At 41.8% G+C, this 22497-nt stretch overlaps 1 protein-coding gene across 3 annotated transcripts in view; it reads left to right on the forward strand.

Annotated features, from left to right (window-relative positions):
* Positions 1-22497, forward strand: part of LOC130532683 (intermembrane lipid transfer protein VPS13B-like) — a 231590-nt gene that overhangs the window by 34677 nt on the left and 174416 nt on the right. For all 3 annotated transcript variants that reach the window (XM_057045445.1, XM_057045444.1, XM_057045446.1), the window contains exons 13-17: positions 1186-1368; positions 3477-3646; positions 4156-4350; positions 6335-6459; positions 17375-17559. In XM_057045445.1, the coding sequence (XP_056901425.1) occupies positions 1186-1368; positions 3477-3646; positions 4156-4350; positions 6335-6459; positions 17375-17559 (858 nt within the window). The remainder of the gene's footprint in view (positions 1-1185; positions 1369-3476; positions 3647-4155; positions 4351-6334; positions 6460-17374; positions 17560-22497) is intronic.

A 22497-nucleotide genomic window follows, 5' to 3' on the forward strand; every position in this document is an offset into this window, starting at 1 on the left:
ACGGGCCATGTGTTGCTTTACCAGCCTTCCTCATTTTTATGTTTATTCTAAACCACTCAATGTCTTTCTGACCAGATTTCTGCTTCCTTTGCTGTCAGCTAAAGATAAAAACCTAGATAAAAAACCCCGCTGATATTGTCATTCTGAGCTGTCAGAGTAATTTCGGACAGCAGGATAACTGTCATTCTTTTTTCCCCCTGCTGGACGATTTGTACTTCCAATTGCCAGTTGGAATGCTTCTCTTCTGTCAGTGTTTTTTCTCTTTTCGGACATGGATCAGATCTAATGTCAACCAAACAAATTAGATTCCATTGCCATGGGACTGACATAAACTCTGAGTCAACCGAAATACTAACCAACCCAGGTCACACTCGCCATTGACTTCACATTAGAGTAATGCTGCAGATTAAAAACTTTGTTTTTAATCTTGGGAAATGGAGACACTTTTAAATCGTCTAAATCCTGGATAATTTCATCGTCCTCATCATTCCACTGGCCATTGTAACTGCAGCCATATGGTTGATATTAGGCCTAATCCAGCGCTGCCAAATGTCACTGAAGAAGGGAAAGGGAAGTGGCATTGTTCATTGCCTTTTATAAATCTCCTGGCTTCAGTTGGAGGTTCACGCCCCCCCCCCCCCCCTCAAACTTCGACGCTTTTTTGGCCAAAATAATTTGAATTCATATGCTCAGCTCTTTAGGTTGTTAGAATGTTTGCAGCAGTGGAACACTGGGAATAAGAAGAGTTTGTGACCCTTTGTCCTTTTCCTCCCTCACTGCTATTCATCCACTCCCGTCTTTTATTTTTAATCTCTTCTTTTTTTATTGCTGGGGAGCTGACTCTTTTAAGTGGACCTCTGTTACAGGGGGCTGCAGTGAATGAAGGGACAGCTGTGTGAGAGTAAGAGACATTTGGAATATTCATCATTCCAGTGGTTCCTGGCTATTTGAGCTCATTTGTGCTCATTCTTGTGAAGAGTTGAAGAGAATCGGGAACCTAATTATGAGCTAAAATATGCCTTTGAACCTGTCGAAAATATATACGACAAATGGTGCAAAACAACCTCAATTATCAGATTTAACTGTAGAAATGCATAATATTAACTGGTTGATTGAGAAGTCAGTTTGTGTTGTGCGTTTTCTTTATTGTGGACTTTAATTTTGAATTTCCCCTTCTGGCTGCAGACTCTCCGGACTTCTCAGGGGGTGTGGAGGAGCCTCTTTCTACTGTTCATGAGACTTCGGTAAAGAGACTGGTGGTAGGACCGCTGGATGTCAGGCTCCACAGCAGTGCTGTCCACCGCATCCTCAAGATGGTTTCATGTGCAATGGACCATGAATACGAGCCCTACTGTAAACCACATCAAGGTCTGATATTTGAAACATTAATGGTGTCAAACATGGATTTGGGCCTCTTTACTGTTCTCTGTCAGCATGAATTACAGCTGTCGCTGATATATCAGTAGTCCTGAAGACTGATGCTAAAATTAATGACAAAATTCTCAGTTGTGTATTAGGAAACAACAATATTTAGAACACTTCTACGCAGAGAGACAGACCTGCTAAATGGTGCATCCGATGAACGTTGTTACGGTAGTTGTGTTTAACGTTTCTGGCCCCAAAGTTACCACACATTGCAGAGTTGTACTATGCTTGTTACTCTTCTGTTATCTTGTGTTTTGTGCCGTTCTTCCAGTGTGCTGAAACTGCAACATCTTGCACTTGACAATATCCTCATCACATTGTTATTTCTTTGCACAACCCATCTTTCAACACACAGCTGTACATGAAAGTAGTGACCTTTTGGACCTCGTGAAGGAGGACGAGCCAAACACCTTTGTTAGTGATCATCCCTGCGCAGCTATTCATGAGCTCATCTCTGGGATGTTGTGAAAGGAGACGGAATGTGTGCATGTGTAATACTGTATCTGTAGGAATAATTGTTTTTGCGAAATGATAACATCCCTGAGTTTCGGTTGTTTCAGCATCTGTAACAGATAATAGATGGTGGTGTAATTACTACAGACGCTTGACTCAAGCATAGTAGACAAGTGTGTACTTTTCTGATTTTTTTTATGTGTCTATGATTTCGGGCTTTTACAGGAAAGAAGAGGGTGGGGGGGAACATTCTTTACCAAGGAAGCTATCACAGATGTGTGTTGAAATAACATGTGAGATTCAGTGGCGCTTCAAGGTTCTTCAACCCTTAAATGATTTTAAAGGGTGGGCTGTGGTTCAGGTAGTGGTTCTGTCTGTGTTCAGTGATAGAAGAGTCTACATGTCTTTGATCAAGACATGGAACCTCTAATCGCACCCAGTCCTGCATCTTCACTGTGTAAATATTAACCCACCACCACCAGTTGAATGTGACAATGGATGGGTGGGTAGTCACAGTGACTAACAAAAACTGTATAGTCAGTTTAGCATCAACTCTGACCATTTTTGCAGTGCAAAAGCAACAACAAATTAGGAAGTGTTCCTGTAAGTATTCCCCTTATAATACTTAAATTAGTGAAAATATGTTGATATTATTTGTGTCAGAGATGAGGGATGTAGTGTGTTGTAGCAGTTATTTCTAATTGATCTATAGAATGCTTATATGCCTATACATGCATAAATCTATTAAAAAAAAGTTGCATGTGTATGTTGGCATACTAATCTCCTTTTTTTTTTTTTTTTTTTTGCAACTTTTCACCTATTTTGTGTTCGATAATCACATCTGTGTATCTGCCCTAAGTGAACCATGTGTATTTTGACACTGGTTTCAGCACTGGCATGAGATTAGATTGGACACGGCAATGCCAAGTAAACCTGATATGGTCTGAAATGGTTGGCCAGCAAGCGAAATGGCCTGTTGGCTAGCCCACCTATGAGCTGGGAATGTAGCCTAACAGAACCTTTACTGAACAGAAACAAGCCCAAATCCTGGGACCAGAGCCAAGGTCATTTATTAACAAAGCCTCAGGTTTGGGTGCTTCTCAGGCCCCTTCTTAGACATGGTTTGGTGTTTAATACTCAAGTTGTTCCTTATATTGTGAGCACTGACCTTGTGAGCATAATCCGTGCTGACTTAGTTCATTTGCTGCCTTTTGAATTCTGGTTGTTGATTGAATGAGTGGCTTCATGAAACTAGGCTCTAGAAACAAAGCTACCATGAAACATCCACTCTGACGTGTATGCTTTTTTAAAATTTGCAAATAATGTGACGGTTTCTGTTGTCCTAAAACAATCTCTACTCATCAAGTCCAAAATGTTTCACCTTTCCCAGTCCATCACTTTATTTATATACCGTACTAAGACCACACTGAGGTTAAATCCACTTGCATGATTTTGATCCAGATGTACAAATAGGCCGACCGTATTAGGCTGATTATGAAACAGGTTGACAGTTTTTTCAGATAAGAAAATCTGCAGTCTGTCTGAGCATTTGTTCCAAAGCTAACATTATTTTTTCTGTTGTGTCATCGTATCTGAAGAAATGCCTGATGAGAACCATGGCCCAGCTACCCCTGAAGAGATATCAAGCTTGGAGGAATTCATCCCAACCAGACTAACGTGTCTCACGCTGTTGCAAGCCTCAGTCACTGTCTGCATGGCAGAGTTCAATCTCCTGCACGCATTATTGCCAGTTATTATGGGATACAAGGTATGGTGCAGCTTCTTTTTTCTTTCCCATCCAACTGCCTATATTTTAATTTCTTCATATGCTATGGGTTATTTTATGTGGAAATCTAGTGTATAAGGAAGAGAAGAGAAACAAATCTGACCACGATGCGCAGACACTACACTAATTAAACGTATACTTGCTATAAAACCTACCTAATAACCAAAGCAGTATCTTATCAGTATATTTTGAAAATTATATACAGCATATGTCTGTTTCTAAGGATTGACAAGCACTCATAGCAACAACACATGCAATAAGTTGAGCAAACATGCAGTCATAATTTGGGTTTACTTGCGTTTTTCCCCAAATCTACTCTAGGTTTCTATCAATAGTCAAATTTAGTATTTACACACCAAAATATGCTTAATTCTTTCACAGACTTTGAGTTAAGTAAGCAGACACTTTCAGGTTATGCATAAATTAGAATCTTTGGTTTTGTACCAGTATTGAATATGTTTGATCAGACCCTTTTAATTGTCATCTCCCAGAATGCATCAGGATTATTCAACGTGCCAGTGTTCCAGCCAGTGCGCCCTCTACCTGCAGTCCAGTTCCACGTAGAGAGGATAAACGTTGAGCACTCTGTGCCCATGTATGCTCCAGAGCTGATTGGCACTGTCAGCAGCCTCAGCCAGCCTTCAGATAATCTGTTACATCACTGTTATGCACACCTCTACCTCAAGGTATGGATGGAAATGTTGCTTTCTGAAACGCAGAGACAGTTGTGCTGCATTACATGTTTGCTACAGACCTTTCTAGAAGGATCTCATCACAATGACAGCCACAGGGTGTAGAGGGGCTATGGCCAGTGATCCTTGGACAACCTTCAAGTCAAGGCTCCTGACTGCATCAGTGTAATGCACTTATAAAAGAAATATTCATAAATAATAAACAGAAAATCTAAGTGGATAAGTGGAGCTGTTAAGGTTCAGTTTACTTTGTGAGAACACACTGTAACTTCTACTCACGACGGTGAAAATAATAGAAAAGTGAAAGGGTTTTCTTCCTGAATTGTGTTGTATGAATCAGTTGGTCACAGCCTGTCCAGTCTCTACTTAAACAGCCCTAAAGACCCTTTTAATGCCCTTGATGACCCCTTTCTACTTGGTCATAAAAATTTCAGCACTAAGCTTCTTGATGAGCCCCAGCCCATCTCTGGTCTCCTTCATGATTTTGTTTTACATGGAAAACTGACAAGATGCTCTTGGATTGTGAGTCACATCCCCATTTTTGTAATTGTGTCTGTGTAGCTATAATTTCTGATGTTTTCTCCAGATGTAGTAAAACAATGCTTTGTTATGAATTGATTACTAATGGTAATATATAAAGACAAATGTAGTGATTAAGATAAAAACTATTGCATTTAGGGTTTCTAGGAATTGATGATTGATTCATCTGCTGTGGCTAGAGCAAATTCAGTAAGTCCACCTTTTAGGAAGCCTGGATAACAGATCTGGAGTAATCTGGAGTAGCCTTGTCTTGCCTGGTGTCTGTGTGTTTTTAAGGCAGGATGTTTGCTGGACATCATGCTGCTAGTTCTTATCACGGGGTCACTGCAGGGTTAACACTCACCCAGTCAGTGGCCAAGGATTATTCTGACCAATCAGTATCTGTATCTGGCAAGGTACTATTTCTTTTGGATTTTGGCAGTGGGATCATGACAGGGTGGAGGTCATTCTGGCTGCAATTCACCCACTTCAGGAAGTGATTTGAAACGGGTATAAACCGAGGCTTATCTTAATCAGTGTTTTATTGACACAGACTGTCAAAGCTAAGGTGTTTCTCTCGGCTATTGTCTCACTCTTTCATGGCCGGGGACAGAAATTCCAAGTTAACTTTTTTGCTTAACAAGGAGACGAAAGGACAAGATTAACCAATCATATATTTGCTAAATTATTTATTTATTTTCTGAGAAATGAATTTGGAATTTGCCTCCCAGGGGATTTGCAGTGAATCATTCCGTATAACCACGAGCTTACATTTCACTGTTGGGGTTTTATTATGTCTACATCTGTATCTGGCAATCAATTGGTTCAACCTGATATACTGTTTTGATGTGTAATATGAATGTAAAATGAATTATCATTTTAGGTTTGTCCAAATGTTTGTCTCTCTCTTTTGTCTTGGCCATGTGGTTTGGGAGACCTGCTTGAGTCCTGCTGTATGAACAGCAGCTGCATGTGGGACAGCTGGGCCCAGCAATCATTCACTCCCTCCATTATTAAACAGGACTTCATCCACCAGGCTCCATATTAACAGTATTTAAATGTTTCGCGGCATTATATAGTCAGCTGTTTAATCCTACTGTGTTGATGACAGTGATGCTACACATTGCAGTTCATTTCCTGTCAGAAAAGGATCCATCGCATCTACAAAATGAATAAAAAGTCAAATAATCTGATTGTGGAAAATGACTTGAGCATCGGCTACTTTAAGAATACATGAATTATCCGGGTTGTTGTGCTGAGGGATTATTTAATAGCACCGCTCAGACTGTATAAAGGCCTTTGTTGACAGCTTTACAGTGATTCCTTCTTGTAATAGTCGGGGTTTGTTTCTACAACAACAACAGTTTATATGTGGCAGACGTTCCATGTCCCTTTTTCCTTTTTAGATCCCTCAGTTTTACACTCCTCGCTCTCCAACGTTTTCCTTTTTTCCCCCCAGATTTTTGGTTTCCAGGCAGGACTGACCTGCCAGGACAGTACAGGGGAGTTCCTGCCTCTCATTCCCATCATCCCCTCCTTCAGCACTGCACTCTATGGAAAACTGATCCAGATGCCGTCATACTGGTGAGTTTTTATAGGTTAAAATATTCTTGGAACATGTAGAAAATGTTCTGTAGAATAATGACTATATTCCAGGAAGCCCAGTAACTGGTGGTGACGAATGGTACTGCAACAAACAATCATATTTTAGCTCATACTTTTAAAACCAGCACTATAATGGATTTGTGCATGCGTGGCATGATTGTGTAAAATCTGGACCAATTGTGAAGGGAAAACGGAAGTAAGAGCATCTGTATTATGTTGAGTCCTTCTTATTAGATGTGTACCGTAGTCATTACTTTGTGCTAAAATGATGCATAGATATAGAAAAATAACCTCTAACAAAGTTTGTCAAAGACAAAAGAAGCATATGGAATAAAAATTGCCATTCTATTACACCAGGTCCATAGATTATTCCCATAATAGCCCATAAAAATTCCCCAAAAGACTAATGATGTACCTCTTTTTTATGTTTGCACTTGCAATCTCCTCTGTTTACACTTTAAGCATGTGTGTGTTTGCCGTCAGGCCTGTGCACCCTACTTCGCATCGGAGATCGCAGCCTTTTGCAGGCTGCACATCAGAGGGTTTTAAAAGTGATGAATGGGCCACTTCTTCAGTGGTCAGTGGGGGAAAGAGAAAAACGGAGTCATCGAATATCATCTGCAACAATTTCTCAGATGGCTTAAAGAACAGGGGGAGGAAAATAAGACAACACACTCTCAAGAGGTCATAAAGCAGAGTTCTACAATTCTGTCCTTGTCCCAGACAGAGAATGAGTCACTGGAATTGTCCCTGAGAGAGGTGAAGAGAGGGTAGAAGTTCAAAAGAGGATGCAGAGGCGGAGAGTTGGCACACCGAGCATGATGCACTTGGATAATGGAAGATTTGAGCCTCGCAGCAGTTTTAAAAAAAAGCTGTATGCGTTGTTTTGCATCATCAGTCATCAGTTTCTTCATTGAACATAACACATTTTATCATGTTTGAATTAGGCCTGTCTTCAATCAAATGCACAGTAAATGATAACAAATTTATGAATCTGCCTTTGAAATACTCATCTTCTGCCAATGCGTGCGTGTGCTCACACATGCACACCCCCCTCTGTGCTCTCTCTGTCACACCTTGCTGTCAAAGAGCCTGTTAAAGCAGGAAACCTGTGTGAGAGTGTTAGCATGGGAATACATTTTTTTCTCCTATTCATTGAGATTTAAAAGGGCTGCAGATGGTTTTGTGTTCTCTTGACTCTTTCTCCAGACGAGCTTTGTATCTTCTGTACAGTGGTTAGCTGGCCACATAGGAGGGTGAGTTTGACTAGAGACAGAACCTGGTTCCCTGCTCTGTCTGCTCTCAATAAGAAACTGCTAGCTGCTTGTTTGATCTTCCACCTCAATTCTTTTTTCCTTGTCTGCCTCAAATAGTGGATTCAGATGTCAAGCGGATGGTATTTCTTTTTTCTGACAATCACGAGATGTTTTCTCATCTCTCTTGCAGACCAATGCCCTTCTGTGGCTCTATTTCAAGCCTGCACCAACACCAAGACATATCATTCATACTTTTTCAAAGGTTCCCCTTGACATACTGTATTAATAAACCAGCTGATCGCATTAGAATAGTTTGTCCATATTTTAAACAATTGATTGCTTCATCAGAATAGATAATAGAAATCCAATGTCCAAATCAGGGCATTTATCATCAATTCATTTTAGGGGCAGATTTTGTAACGTTTCCTCACTTCTTTCCTGTTAATAGTCTTGAGAATAAAGTGTTTCAAATTGGGCCATTTGTGTCTAAGCAGGAAGTGCAGATATCAGGTTTCATTTGGCTTTCTGTTGGCGAGGATTAAATACACGTGACGTCTTACTCCTTAAAGAATGATATTTGATGATTAGTGGATTTGAAGATAATGAACTTACTGAAATGGAGGAAGTGGATAATAGATATGATCCAATTTGCTTCTTGTTGTACTGATACTGTATCTTCGACACATGTGAGATGTCACTGGTTTGCTATTTGGTGTAGAAATAGGCCTAGGATGATTAATGAAGTGAGAGGCTGAGAATTAATTTTAGCTTTAGCCTTATTTTTAGTTGTTGGGCTTGAGCAATCACTGAAAGATGTACAGGCTGTCCTCTGCCGCATGTGAGAGTTGATGGACAAGGTAAGGGAAGCCAAAAGATGCACTCCACCAGGTGGTAGCGTTTATGTTTGACTGTTTGTTTTGGGGCCACTCCTCTGCACTGATGTAACTCCAACAACACCATTTTTTCAAGATGTTCTGTTCTCTGAGAAGACACTGAGCAGAGCTTCAGAACTATTTTAGGAAATATGAAACAATGTGGGAGGTAAAAGCTCATGAAGGTATAGAACTGAGACATTAAAAAAGTGGTCTTTGAAAATGATCATGAAGACTTGATGTGCTAGTTCCAGATTAGCATCAGTGTTCCTCTGTAATCTATGAAAAAGGTGACTGAGAGCCATGAGCCACCACACGTTCTCACCTCTGTGTTGTTGAACACAGTTCTCAGACTTTCGCACACACAAAAAAGGGATTCGTCATTGTGCGGCCTGCTAATGCTTAAGTAAGCATATATGGCTGCCAGGTGATCATTGGGGACTTGGACAGCCACTGAACAGCTGTGAGCCTCTTTCCTGATGAGTTGGCCCAAGGTACACCATGAAGCTCATGTTTTCTCCGTCTCACCACAAAAGGTTCCGGCTTCTCACAGTGGGCAACGTGAGGTTTTCACTGGGGAAAAGTGTGCTTCTCTGACATCTCTTCCCTGCTAGTCTTGGCTTTTATGTGGGAGTTTATTTTTACATGGTACAATAAGTCTTCTAAATTAGACTGAAATGTCAGGTTTCCCTTAAAAAAAAACAGTTTTTAAGAATTTATCATTTTCCCCTTTGTCTTGCAAGACCATCTCGCGTGAGAGGCATCAAACCAATAAGCTGGCAATACTCTGCCAGTAATAATGTGAAAGTAGGCGGCATACAAACGTAATCATCCACCCCCGAGTGATCTACGGGGGCTGATTCAGTCCTTTCACATTGAGAATGCCAAGTTGTAGCATTCACACTGAACATTTTTCCTTTGTTTTTTTGGGAATTTAAATCTTTGGTTTCAATAGCTCCAGTACAACAAGTAACTATATGCTAATTATAATGAAGTTAATTTTCTGGGCAGCTTTGACATATTTGTTCCAGAATCAATGTGGCGAATATGTATCTACAAGCAAGTGATCATGATTATCAAAGGGAAATCAGTCAACAGAGAGTAAAACAAGAATCTATGGAAAAAACAAGGTAGCTAATCAGAGTAAGTCACTATTGCTAACTGAACCTCCACTTGCAGTAAATAGGAGTTCAACTGCAATGAAGGGATCTAACACTTATGGAGACTGAGAGGCAAAGAATGGCACCGCTGCAACAGTCGCAATTGGTCTACCAGTGAAATTTATTATTCCAGACAAAATCAGTGCCTGCAACAAAAAAAGTGGGGAGAGGAAGGTGCCACCTGCAGCGATCTCCCCCAGTCGCCACCCTCTCTCTCAGACACACGAACACACGTGTGCATTCACTCGATTTTCAGCCCATCTAGCTCGCTTTTATACTGGGCCACCTGACAGCAGCAGCAGCATATGGAAGTAGGCCAAGGCCGGGGCCCACCAACCACACCAACACACCAGCAGCAGCTTTGTCAGGCCCCGTCACGCTGCAGGTCGTAATTCAGTCCCATGCCAGCTTTTATGTGGCATTTTTAGCAGCCCCATTGCTCACCCAGCTATTTCTGAGGGGATAATTTTGTGAAGCATGTGGCATTACAGGTGCATGCTGTTCAGACAGGAGAGACTGACCAGCCTGCTGAATGTAGAAAGGAATGGCAACTCTGTAATTATTGATATAAGTCATTGGTTAGTTCAGCTTTAGCACTACCTGTAGGACCTTTTACTGTGGAGTTAAGAAGTCCATTACTGTGTCTCGACCAGTAGTCTAGACTCTAGATTAGCTCAAGTTGTGATTTATGAAGGCTGCTTGAAGCATCTGAGGCACGAGGCTTCTGGTGTGATTGTAATGCCTCATTACTCCTGTTCATAGTTAGTCATTGCGAGCTGCTGCTGTTCTATGTCTTCAACCTCAGCCAAGAACAGGAGGACAAATGCTTTCTGTGTCCTTCAGTGGGGAGCCACGGAGATCCAAGTCAAACTCAGCAAACGTACATGAACTGCATTCACTGTGGTGAAAACACTGGCTGTGGCTGTTATATTTGTCCACCAGCCATTTTGGCAAGCGACATCATTAAATAGTGGAATTGAAATAATCATTTCTGGCTGATGACATCTGATTAGGGAGTGGCCGTTGGATGGAAAACTCCAATTTCTGTTCACTTAGTATACGTTTACTGTATATGACTTATGCAATTTTGTGAATGATGTCACACACGGCTTTTGTGGCATCGGCTCTGCCCCTCAACCAGACTTTGATTAGTTTTGATTTCTTTAATGAACCAATCACTTACATTACTCATCAAGGTTTGTGTGAGCAGGTTTAAAGTTATGGAAAGCTTTTATGATGAGGGATAATTCAATGATCTTAAATCAATGTGTGGTTGCTGTGGTCATGCTCAGCTTTGAGTTGTGGTTTGGAGGCCATAAGAGCAGCAGGGAATTAATTTAGTTGAGCCAGGCAGGGACTGCGCTCGGGTTAGGGTTCCCCTCTTCTTGAAGAAATAGAGGAACATTTGAAGAAGGAGCCGCTTTTACATGATGAGGTTGAAGAGATGGAGGACACGGAGTGACAAGTAGGTTTTATGTATTAACAGGTGTGTATTAAAAGCCTGGAATGACATATGATGTAATATTGTTCCACTTTTCTCTCCAAAGCACAAGTGTGCAAAGGATTGGGAGCCGCAATGCAGAACATATTTTGTGTGGCACAGTCTATAAACTATGTTGGCTCATGTTGTAGATGACTTTTATTTTCTCCTGTACATCTGGTGTCAGACAGTTTTATTTGGTTTTATGGCTGTTGCAGATCAATGGATGTATTGAGGAGCCTGGAATGGAGGAAATGGCATCAGCAAATGTGAAGCACGAGCACGCCATGATTGACACGTCTGTTCTGATGGAACATCTTTGCCGTTCTTGCAGCTTGTGTACGCTTACTGCCGCAGGGGCCAGAGTCTCCCTGCTGTAAGAGCTTTTCGCTGAACTTAAATCAGAAGTGTCATTTGGTAGCTTAAATCAACACGATATTTAACTCGGCTGTATGACGTTAATCGGGCCTCAAGGTTCTCCAGTGGTTGTTTTCTTGGCATCTAAAAAATACCCGTATCTGTATCAAGTGTGTCATGAGGTGTATTTAGATATATAAGACATAATCACTGAATTCAGGAGCAGCTGTGGATGTTTTCAGTCAACTGCAAAACTCTGTTAATGCTTGAATTAGTCATCTGAGGAAGTGAAGCTTGAGGGAGGGAAACAGTGGGAAATAGGGAAGGGTAGATGGATTATCAGCTCTGAGTGGATTATCATCTACTGTGGTGTGCATTCCACTGTCCTCCCCTTCAGGCCTCAATAAAGTTCTATTGCTTTCCAGAAAATAAATTTCACTGTTTACAGAGGAATCTGATGTGTGATTGAAAAAGGCTATGTGGAGTTTAGTCCCGTCTGTATTTTAAGGACTTATGTGAAGGTCAAAGAATATAGAGAAGAGCGTGCATCATTAGGGGGGGCAGCTGCTCCTGTTTTTCACCAAATAATCGTACAGCAGAATAACTGTCAGGTCTTCAGTTTCTTTATGTTTTTAAAAGGAACTAGAGGTTCTAGACATATCTGATCTAGGCAGGATGCTACTTGCTTTCACAGACGCATTACATACTCAAACGCTGGCCTCTTGATGCATTTTCCTTTAACGCCTGATGAACCACGTCATTGCCAATTTCTCGCCTTGCGGTCTGCAGCTGTCTGCACGACTTGATTAAAACATTTCTTTTTAGTAATCCCTGTGTAATGAAGCCCTCTCCTGAGAAGAGAGTGTGTGCGCTGCTGCATGTGTGTTGGGTCAGGGGTGATCCAGATGGGAGGAAGGGGAGAAATGTGTTTGAAAGAGGGAGAGTTGAGTGTTTCTGTCTATGAAGAGTTCGGGCTGTGTAGGGCCGATGATTGAGAAATGCACACATAGAGCACCTTTGACCCCAGAGTACCAGAAGAACTTAAAGCTGTGGTCACACGTTTAGTCCCTGCACCTCTGTCTCCTAGTGCCAACTCTTAGAGTTTGGCATATCATTGCACACAAGTTTTTGCACTTTTACCTTGATGTTTTTTCTGCAGGAGGAGTTTTAAAGTTGCACTCTTTCTCAGGACACTTAAGACTTGTCGTAACTGTTGCCGTGTGTCCATAGAAATGTCTGTGGTACTTTTTAAAATATCTCAACAGGCTGCAGCTGTACCGACATTTTCTCAGGCCAATGACACCGTGTAAACCCAGTGAAACAATTCTCTGGAAAGAACATTATGAGAGTGTGCAATAGTCATCATTTGCTTTTATATCAGTGCTTCATTCATTTATTTATTTATATTTGGACATTCCTGTTTTTCCTTGCTTCTGCGCTGTCACTGTGATAGTTTTTATGTCTCCTATGATGTCAGCAGGTCTGTCCAGCGGACATCCAGGTGGTCAAGTTTTTTTTCACCTCCCGAGTGGCTTTTTAGGTGTTATTGTTCAGCGTGAAGTGTGTGCATGATTTACAACGTTCATTTGGAGGCTTTGCAAGACACTGTATTGAGTCGTTTGTAGATAAAAGAGGGGACTGGAGTGCAGCCCATAACTCACTCTGGTTATTTTCAAGAGGGGTCAGTGACCTTGGCATGGAAGGATGGGGAAATCTGCACTACTTCAAATCTATCCGCACCTCAAAGAAAAGGGAAAGGGTCAGTCCTCCCTTCCCGCCATTTTCAGATCGATTCCCTCCGAAGTGTTAAAATTTGGAAAACAATAGCAGTGAAGGACTTCGGTTACCGTTTGATGGAGAATGTTTGTGTTGGTTAATTAAGGTAGGGTGTCACATTGAGGGATTTGTAGAACCTACTAGATAAGTTATCACTTGTCCCAAGACGGTGGCTATCTGTTTTATCTATCAGACAAATATGTCAGCACATAATGGATTACATTGGCATGGCTGTGGACTCAGATAAGTTTAAGTCAAGAGAAAGTAGCAGATTGGGAGTCAAGTCAAAATGATTGACCATCTTGTTGACTGTTTGCTTGTTTTACTGCCTTAGATTTGGTCTCAGTTATCTTCTTAAGCATTTGCTTCAACCTCTAACAGGGTATTTGAGAGTCATGTTGTAATTCAAGTGGAATTTCCCATTTAGCTCCCATTAAAGACAAAATCCACCTGCATCCGGGCATGTGTGTGAATGTGCCTCCCTCCCCTGTGCTCCATTGACGGAGCAGACACCTTACTACACATCTCCTGCTGCTGACCTCCCAGCACCCGTAGCTGTCTGTGTCAATGTATTTTGGAAAGAGTGAGCGACCCGGTCTTCGCTTCTATACAGGATATGAGTAATAACAAAAATGAACATTCTGAAAAGTGCACCGCTTCCAAGCCTATATTCTGGGACTCTGTATAAACCATTAGGACCAGCTGCATTGGGTGATATTCCATCAATGAAGACAAGATGCTAATCTTATGAAAACAAACTTGTTGACCACATTCTTGGTGTTTAATAGGAGGTTGTGCTATCCCACCCCTGTTAAGAACAACTGTATGGCCAACATATGTAGTCGATGCACACATAGTGGTAAGAATAATTTTATAACAAAGCTTGTTAAGGGTGTTATATGCTTGACCACTGCACAGCCTGTCAGCTCTGACCTTGATGCTGCTTCTAATCACGTTTTGGCCAACAAACACGCCTTTTTTTTTCTATCTGTATCTGCGAGAAGACCATGATTTGACTGGAAACCAGTGGTCTGAATTGGAACCATGCTTTTAAAATGTGCAAACCTTTAAGCACAGACATGAATTTACCCAGAGGCTGTTAAAAAGGACTTTAAGGCTTAGTTAATGACACAGTCTGTTAGTTATCTGGCTCAGAATCAAGTCTGGATCCAAGACACAAATGTCCTCTTCAAAGTCCACATACAGTACTGTGAAGTTTAATACATTTTAATGTTTGATATAATTTGGTAGCCTGTTTAATATCTCCAGTTGAGCATACAGACCTAGGAAGCTGAAAGAAAAGAGCACCACAGCTGGTAAGGACACGCAGCACTCTGACTCATGCCCCCTGCATAACAACATGTGCTGTTTGGCCCAATTTTGACGGAGACATTACACGGAAAGGCTTTGTGCCAACTACCTACCACTAAACAAAGCCAAGCTACCTCTCCACATTGCCTGGCATGTGCCAGTTCTGCATCGCTTGGTTGAGGTAGCAAAATAGGACAAGTTGAAGAAAAGATTGTAAATGATGAAGGTTTTCATAGCTCCCTGCTAATTCTGACTTCCTTTTCATGTGTGCCTGGTGGTCAGAGTGCTTTAGTAAAAAAGTTATTAATTTAAAGTACTCCTGGGAAGTTAGAAACAGCCTGTTCAGGTTTAAGCCAGAGACCTGCATTCTTAAATTACAAGTCAGGATGCAGAGTGGGTTGTGGGCCCTTTTCTTGTGGGTAGCCTCATTATAATAGTAGAAGTATGCTTTAATGAGTTTTTCTCCCCAGGGTCCAAACTGTTTACAAGATAGATTCTGCATGATGGCAGTAAATTGCATTTTTGTGTTTTTCCATGCATATGCATTGCAATACAATACGCACATGTTGCAGTGTAGTCATTTGTTACTATTGAAGTTGCACGTATTAGTACTGCTAATTTTGCCTCTTGGACACCGTTGTTTCCTTCAAGGCCTGTGGTAACAGTGAAAAGTGCTTGCCAGAAAGCTGTTTACCATGTTGCAGCAAGAAACACTGACTGTGCCAGTTAGTTAATGAAATACAATGAGTGCCTGGCTGTCCTCAGATCCAGCATTCCCAAAACACCCTAATGAGTTTCTGCTTCTCATTTAGTTGCTGTTTGCAACGAGCTGGGCATGATATAATAAAAACAGGTGCATAATTAAAGTTTTCGACGACCACATGCACATGACAGCTCCCCTGAAATGCTATAAACACTCAAATAAGCCAACAAACTTTAATCCCTTGCCAGTCCTCCTATTGAAGTGGCTTTGCAGACACATTTGCTCTGCATGTGGGGACATTGTTGTTGCTTGGTCCCCTTCACTTTCCTTTGTTCAGCAGCAGCATCAAACTGCATGCGCTCGCATGCACACATGCACCAACTGGCATGAAAGCATTTGAACACTAGAAAGTGGTCGTGAAATTGGGTTCGATTGATGTTACGCAGTAGTGATTTCTGACGCTAGAGGAGCATGACATTGTGGTGGTGAAAATGCACCATATGTTGTAAGAAAATTCCAATAGTGTGTGCACGCTCAGGGTAAACTCATTGACCCTGTCACTGTCAGGGTTTTATATTTCTGTAGGTTATCTTAACGCCTGTATTTGTTCAGTACCTGTGTACCTCTTGGATGTTCCGAAACAGCAGGCAAAACTCTGGGGCTGCATAAACCTAACGGCTCATGTCACCCTGCTCAAACCACCCAGGAGCAGAACAAAGGATAAAGATAAAGAGACAGACTGAGAGGGAGGGAAGCAGAGGAGTTAAACGATTGCAGAGCTGCTGAAGAGAGGGAGAGATCCCATGACACATCTCACACTCTGAACAGGGACCAGACCAAATGCAAGTGTGATTAAATGAACTGTAATGCTGATTCCTGACACACCACAGCCATCCGAGGAAGACGTCATGTATCCATTTTTACCCAAAGGTCCGCTCCTCTTTTCTTCTTTTTCGGCACACAGATGCATTCAAACAGGCATATGTGCATACATATACACACCCAAATGTTTGTATGTAGTTGTAGTGCCAGTTTTTGAAATGTTATGGAACAACATCACAGATTTGGAAGGAATATGGGAGTGGAAGCAAACTAGTTTGTTTTTAGTTAGGCTCCTCGGGTAAGTTTCCAGTAAACAGAGGTTCAAGGGAAGGAAGACATATGGGGCTGAGTGTATAAATATGGATTTTTTTTTAGTGTTCATAATGACACATGGCTCATCACAGCATTGTGAACAACTTTATTGTGATAAAAAGGAAGCGTTCAAGAATTGTTATTTATTCTTTCTAATTTTTTGGGCAATTATTTGAAGCTGGAATTGACATTGAAACAAAATTTCAGTTAATTGCACATCCTTGATGAAAGGAACTGTGCAAAATTGTGTGTGTGTGTGAGGGAGAGAGAGATGATAAATGAGAGTATAGTCTACTCAGGCTCTGATGGACAGAGGCCTGAAGGCTCTGACTTTACTGTTACCTCATCCTCCTGAACACTCAACTCAGCTCATCAGACACACACATGCACAAAACACACACTCTTAAACTCTTTCCCTTCGCACATTTGAAGACAAATGAAATGTTAAATATGTAAAGATTCTTTTCAGGGTCAGGTTTCTGAGCTGTACATCTCGTCACATAAATCATCATCACAGGATTGCGGTGGAGGAGATGGGGGCATGCAGCAAAGAGGCAAACTAGGAAGACCTGCCAAGTAACTAAGGAAAGCTTGGCTCCGCAGTGGCACTTATTCAGTTTGCCTGTTGGAATGTCTTTCTACCTATTTGGCGAATCGAGGTGCTTTATATTGCGATGTGATATTGATGGATTCATGGACGTCTTGAGGCGTTTGTTTCCACGGGTGTCTATTTCATTAAGTGTATGTTGGCACCAATGTGTGACTCCACTCTCCAGCTTTTCCTTTATTATTGTCACTCCTTCTTTCCGACTGTACTCTACCAACAACTTCTACCTTTGTTTCAGGAGCAAGAGGTCTTCAGTCCCCACCACTGAGTTCATTTTCGAGCTTCCCCACTTCACTGTCCAGGCGACGAGGGCCCAGACGCTTTTGCTGCAAGCAATCTGCCAGAGCTGGTCCCACAGCGTTTTTAATGGTGCACCATCATCCCTCAGCGAAAACCTGCTCAATGAGGTGTACAAAGCTCCAGGTAAAGGACACAATTGCACCACACGCCACCACCTCTCACTGGAGACAACTGTATCCTATTGAGGCAACAAGTGCTTCTTAAAACAGGGTAGTCTGAGAACAGCAGGCAGCCCTCATCGATTTGCTCATCTGGACTCTTTTAGGCTATATGCTAATGAGTTCATCGTAATTGATGATTTATTGATGTCTCCTTTCTCTTATAAATTGGATTTGGACTTTTGCTTTAGTTCAATAAAACAAAAGATGTTTCTTAGTACAAGTAAATTGTCAAAAGTGATGTATGGAGTTGGCTGGAGGTTGAAGATATCATGCTCCCTTATTGAGATTTACATCTGTTTCTCAGGGCTCAGCATGAAGAACTTGTCTTGTATCCATTGTGGAGTAATGAGACTCCAGACAAATTCAGCAACATTTAAATGCATCATATTACCTGTGGGACACCTTAATGAGGCTTTTTGATAAAAGTCACCCCCGATAAAGTAAGAGAGGGTAACCTGAATTTAGTAAAACAGTAGCGTTTCTCATGACAGTAGCATCTGGACAGTCCTCTAGAGGGCCAGGGATTTTCCAAGTCATTAGGATCATGTTGTTTGGTATGCTGTCAGCATTCTCCCTCCGCTGAGCCAGCCAAGCTACCTTTTTCAGTGTTGTGCAGCCGCCAAAATTTATGAAACTGGTCTCCCGTGGAGTGAAGTCAAATATTCCTCTCCCCTCGCTCTGCCTTTCTCTTGGAGCAGGATTTGAAATGAGCATGGAGAAACAATTGCACATCTGGTCCATGTGCTGGCAGTTCAGAAAAAGAGCAGTGGGAAAAAATAACCAAGGGGAATAGGTGATGTGTTGTGTAAGTATTATGTTTTGTGGGGGGAAATTCAGCAATAATTCCTATGATATAACCAAATATTTCTAGTGTGCTATCTGCTTTATAAATTGTGGTGACACTCATAGTGCTTTAGGAAGATGTTAGCTGTCCCGATCCCTTTCAATCTTCACAGTGACAGCTTAAGTGGAGGAAAAATGGAAAATGAGGAAATGTAAGAAGAGAGGAGTGAGTGAAGTCTGCAGGGTAAACTGTTGAAGACTGAGCGCTATGGTGCTCACCCAGTGAAACCTTGCTTAATCGCTTTGGTTACTGTGGGCGCTGTGGTCCTCCACATGGTAACGTCATGATGGGACCATGCTGGCACTTCTGTGCAGGCCTTCTCTTTCACTCATAGCTTCCCTTTGCTTTTACATACAGTACATCCTTAAATAGCCTCAAACTGGTACATTTTCAGCTATTTTTAACTCACTACTTGCTGCTTTGGCATCTTTTAAACAAATTCTTGGGGACTTCAACGGTAATGGCTTGCACGATGCCACTCTTCTGGCCCTTCATGTAGTAAATGTGTTTGCAGTCTTAGAAGTGGCTTTGGCTCACTGTGACTGCTTGTGGTGAAGGAAAGGGATCTGTTTTAATGCTTAAAATATTCAGATCCTGTCCGTCCAGATTAAGGTCTCGAGCTTATTCGTTCACCCACCAGCAGCCGCGAGGCCATTACAAAGACAGAATGCACACCTGCAAGGACATGATATTGAACATGCAAGAAAACACAAAACTGCTCACTGAACACATGCCTTTTCTCATTTCTTCAGGAATTCCTCTCATCTCTCCTTTGATGTTGAAATGGCTTTCAATAGCAAAAGGTGTTTCATATCGGTCTTCGATGATAACACAGATGGTCAGTGTCCTTCACTGTGCTGCCATTGGTGGATAAGATTTCCTTCCCTGTCCAAAAGACATTTCCTTATTCAAGAAGGGGGAAACTCGACAACCCTTCAGTTGTAAATTCAATGCTCAGAGAGACTGTGAAATGTTCTTCAAAACAATTGTTTTACTCCGATTACAACAGAAGTCGCTGCGGGCGTAGCTGCTTGGACATCAGCTTACTTTTGTGCTCATTGGCAGCTGCAGTAGTAACCCCACGGACAGCATGCGCACCCTAGTCTGTTTTCTGGTCTCCAAGGCCAGAGGTGCTCGAGTGTAATCACAACACAAACTGTGAAATCATATTTTCCGACAGGATCAGATGTTGTCAGTCTCCAACATGACAGGCTGGTTTGTCACGCAACTGTCTTATTTCCAGCCTTGCTGTTGTGAGCCCGGCCCAGACATGGGTTTTCTGTGGTGACGCATCCTTCCACTATTCTTTTTCTGCATTCGAGGGAGGCTCATATTATTGTTTACCGGTTGTTGAGCAGCAAACATTGCAGCGTGTCATGGTGACAGCTGAGATGGACCATAGGGGCTGTATGTTCATGGAGACACTAATGAAATTCTTATTCCCCCCTTGATCTTCTCGAGTACTGGTACCCTTCAGGCATCCTACCATAAAATTACAATGTTTATATGCAGCCTTGCCAAACTGACAAGTCTAAAACCATCTACTCTTATCTAAACTTTCCAATAAAACCACCTTTAAATATCAATAATATCCCAAACTTACATTTTCTTTTTTCACAATGATCTTGTGGTCTGTAGTAGCCTTCATATTATAGTAGTAGCAGTAGCTGTAATTGTAGTTGAGAGGAATTCCTGCCCACCACTGTTTTTAGCAACTGCTAACCTCAGTTTCTGAAACACTCACTGACCGCAGTGACCTCCCACACATTAGTACGTGAGAATAGAGTTTAGTCTTGTGCGCAGTTTACTATCTGTCTGACTTAGACAGATTTTCTTATTTGTCAGTGGATGCTGTCTGGAATATTCAGTGTTTAGTGTAGGTTAGCCAGTATTTTATTGGCTTACTATTTTTAAGCTCACTCTGTCTAATCTGTATCCTGCTTGTGTACAAATGCTAAGAAAAGCCATATCATTGTTCATGTTATTTTTGGGGACATTTCTCAGTGAAAAGTAGAGTTGGTGTGGCAAAGTAAATCTCACAGGTGACAAATAACGATTCACTGAGACTGTCGATGGAGCTAAATTGTTTTATTTACACTGTTGAAGTTCAAAATGATTGCTTTGTGGATAAGAACAAAACCTCTTTCACTTGTTTCACTTCTGGTTTTGGCATTGTGGGATGTGTTTCTCCTTGAAAGACAGAGGATCAAGGTAAGTTAAGATCTGCATAAAATTGGCATTTCCAGTCGTGAGTGCGTTCAGCCTCCCAGCAGCTATCACAGCTGGTTTTGTGGCCAAAGCGCTCTGTGGTGGTCTCCACTGGAGTGGGGAATGTGGGGGAGGTCGGCCTGGTAGAGGTTGGTTGCTGGTGGTTACCAGACGTGCTCTAGAAGATTGCTGGGTGATATATGAGCTGTGACATAACTTTAGCCTGACAGATATAGGTGGGAAAGAACATAGGAAAAGGAAAAGAGAGAGTTAACAACATAATGAGGAGAGGGAAACATGAAAGAGAAAGGGAAAATTGAGACAAAAGTTATAGAAAGTGGGGACTAAGATCGAAAATGGAGGTTGGAAAAAGGTGCAGAAATGCATCAACTAGTGGCGCTTTATTAAAACCAGCTTTTACCGCTGAATCGCAGATCACATTATTGATATGCCCCACACACACGCAACTAATGTGACTATATACCAAAGCCTGCCTACCACCATCGCTGGCAATTGCTATATGTACTCCTGATCTCATACCTTACGATCCCATTTAAGGTAAATGATGGCAAGAGTGTTTGGATATAGTGAGCATATGCTCTCACTGCGTAGCGACTAGAAGCATGCTAATAATAATAGCCCTGGACTTATGCTCTCACTCATAACAGTATCATTATTAAAACAAGACTTTTATTTATACAAGTTTTCCCTGCATACACACACACACACACACTCTGGGGGATGGGACGGTCGCAGGCAACCAAAAGAGAAAAAGATGCTAAAGTAGACACTCTTCAAGTTTACGTCAGGGAGACTTATTTATACTTTCCTTCACACTGCTATTTCCCTGTGCTTGGAAACAAATGCAGTCTCTTTAAAGACCATGTCATCAACAGTTTTTACACGCTTTTGCACTGCATGAAAAAGGCTGCTCCTGTCATGGCCAGCAGTTCACATCCCTGTGATCTAACTGCCTCCGAGAGCACGAGCCTGACGCAAATCCCCCTGTGAGGCTGCGGTGCAATAAGTGTTGGTAATAGCTCTGTCTTTGTGTTATTGGATGGGGCAAACGCATCTATTTAATATCATCCTGTCGCATCCATAACCCATCCAAGGAGATTTGTCTCGTTCCAAATGTGATTTGCTATCATTTTCCCTCCCTTTTGCCTGTCCCAGTGTGGCTCTCTTTCAGCCTTCATGCAGCTGTTGGTAGCAACAGTGGTTATTGTTCTCTGTTCAAGTTTCCACTGTTTTCCTAGGCAGGTTTTGGCTGGCACCACCGTCTTGCAACTCTAATGTCCCCCATCTATTAATCAAGGCTAGCCAGGGGAACGTACAGCTTTGCCCTGTCATATAATTGGCTCTTGCACTGTTATTCTATTATTCCTCAATGAATATGAAGGAAGGAAGACCGTAAGCCTTCTTTCATGGTCTGTAATTGTCACAAATGTCAGGAAGGGGTTGGGAAGCCTAATGAAAACCCAGAGATGTCTTTTTCTGTATGGCCTCTTCTCTCAATCACGTATCCACATTTCTTTGAAGAAGTGACTCGCTGGTCTGAGGGAAATTTCTGCCTGTCTTCTTGTCTTCTCACGGATTGACATCAGGACAGGAAGAAAGCGGGAGGGTAAGAAAAGAATGAGGGCTGTTTCGTCCATATGTAGCCTTATTTCTGACATTAAAAACACGTTGTGTCAGCATCAGAGAGCTGATAAATAAATCTTGGACGGAACTTGAGACGACTCTTGTCAGTGAAAACTTCAATGAGCTACAGACGGCCCTTGCTTCACTTCTGGCAGATTGCGATGATGTTTTAAGTCAATCCAGACTTAGGCCTTCCTCTTTTCT

The sequence above is a fragment of the Takifugu flavidus genome, chromosome 10 (genome assembly GCF_003711565.1).
Source record: "Takifugu flavidus isolate HTHZ2018 chromosome 10, ASM371156v2, whole genome shotgun sequence".
Classification (NCBI taxonomy): domain Eukaryota; kingdom Metazoa; phylum Chordata; class Actinopteri; order Tetraodontiformes; family Tetraodontidae; genus Takifugu; species Takifugu flavidus.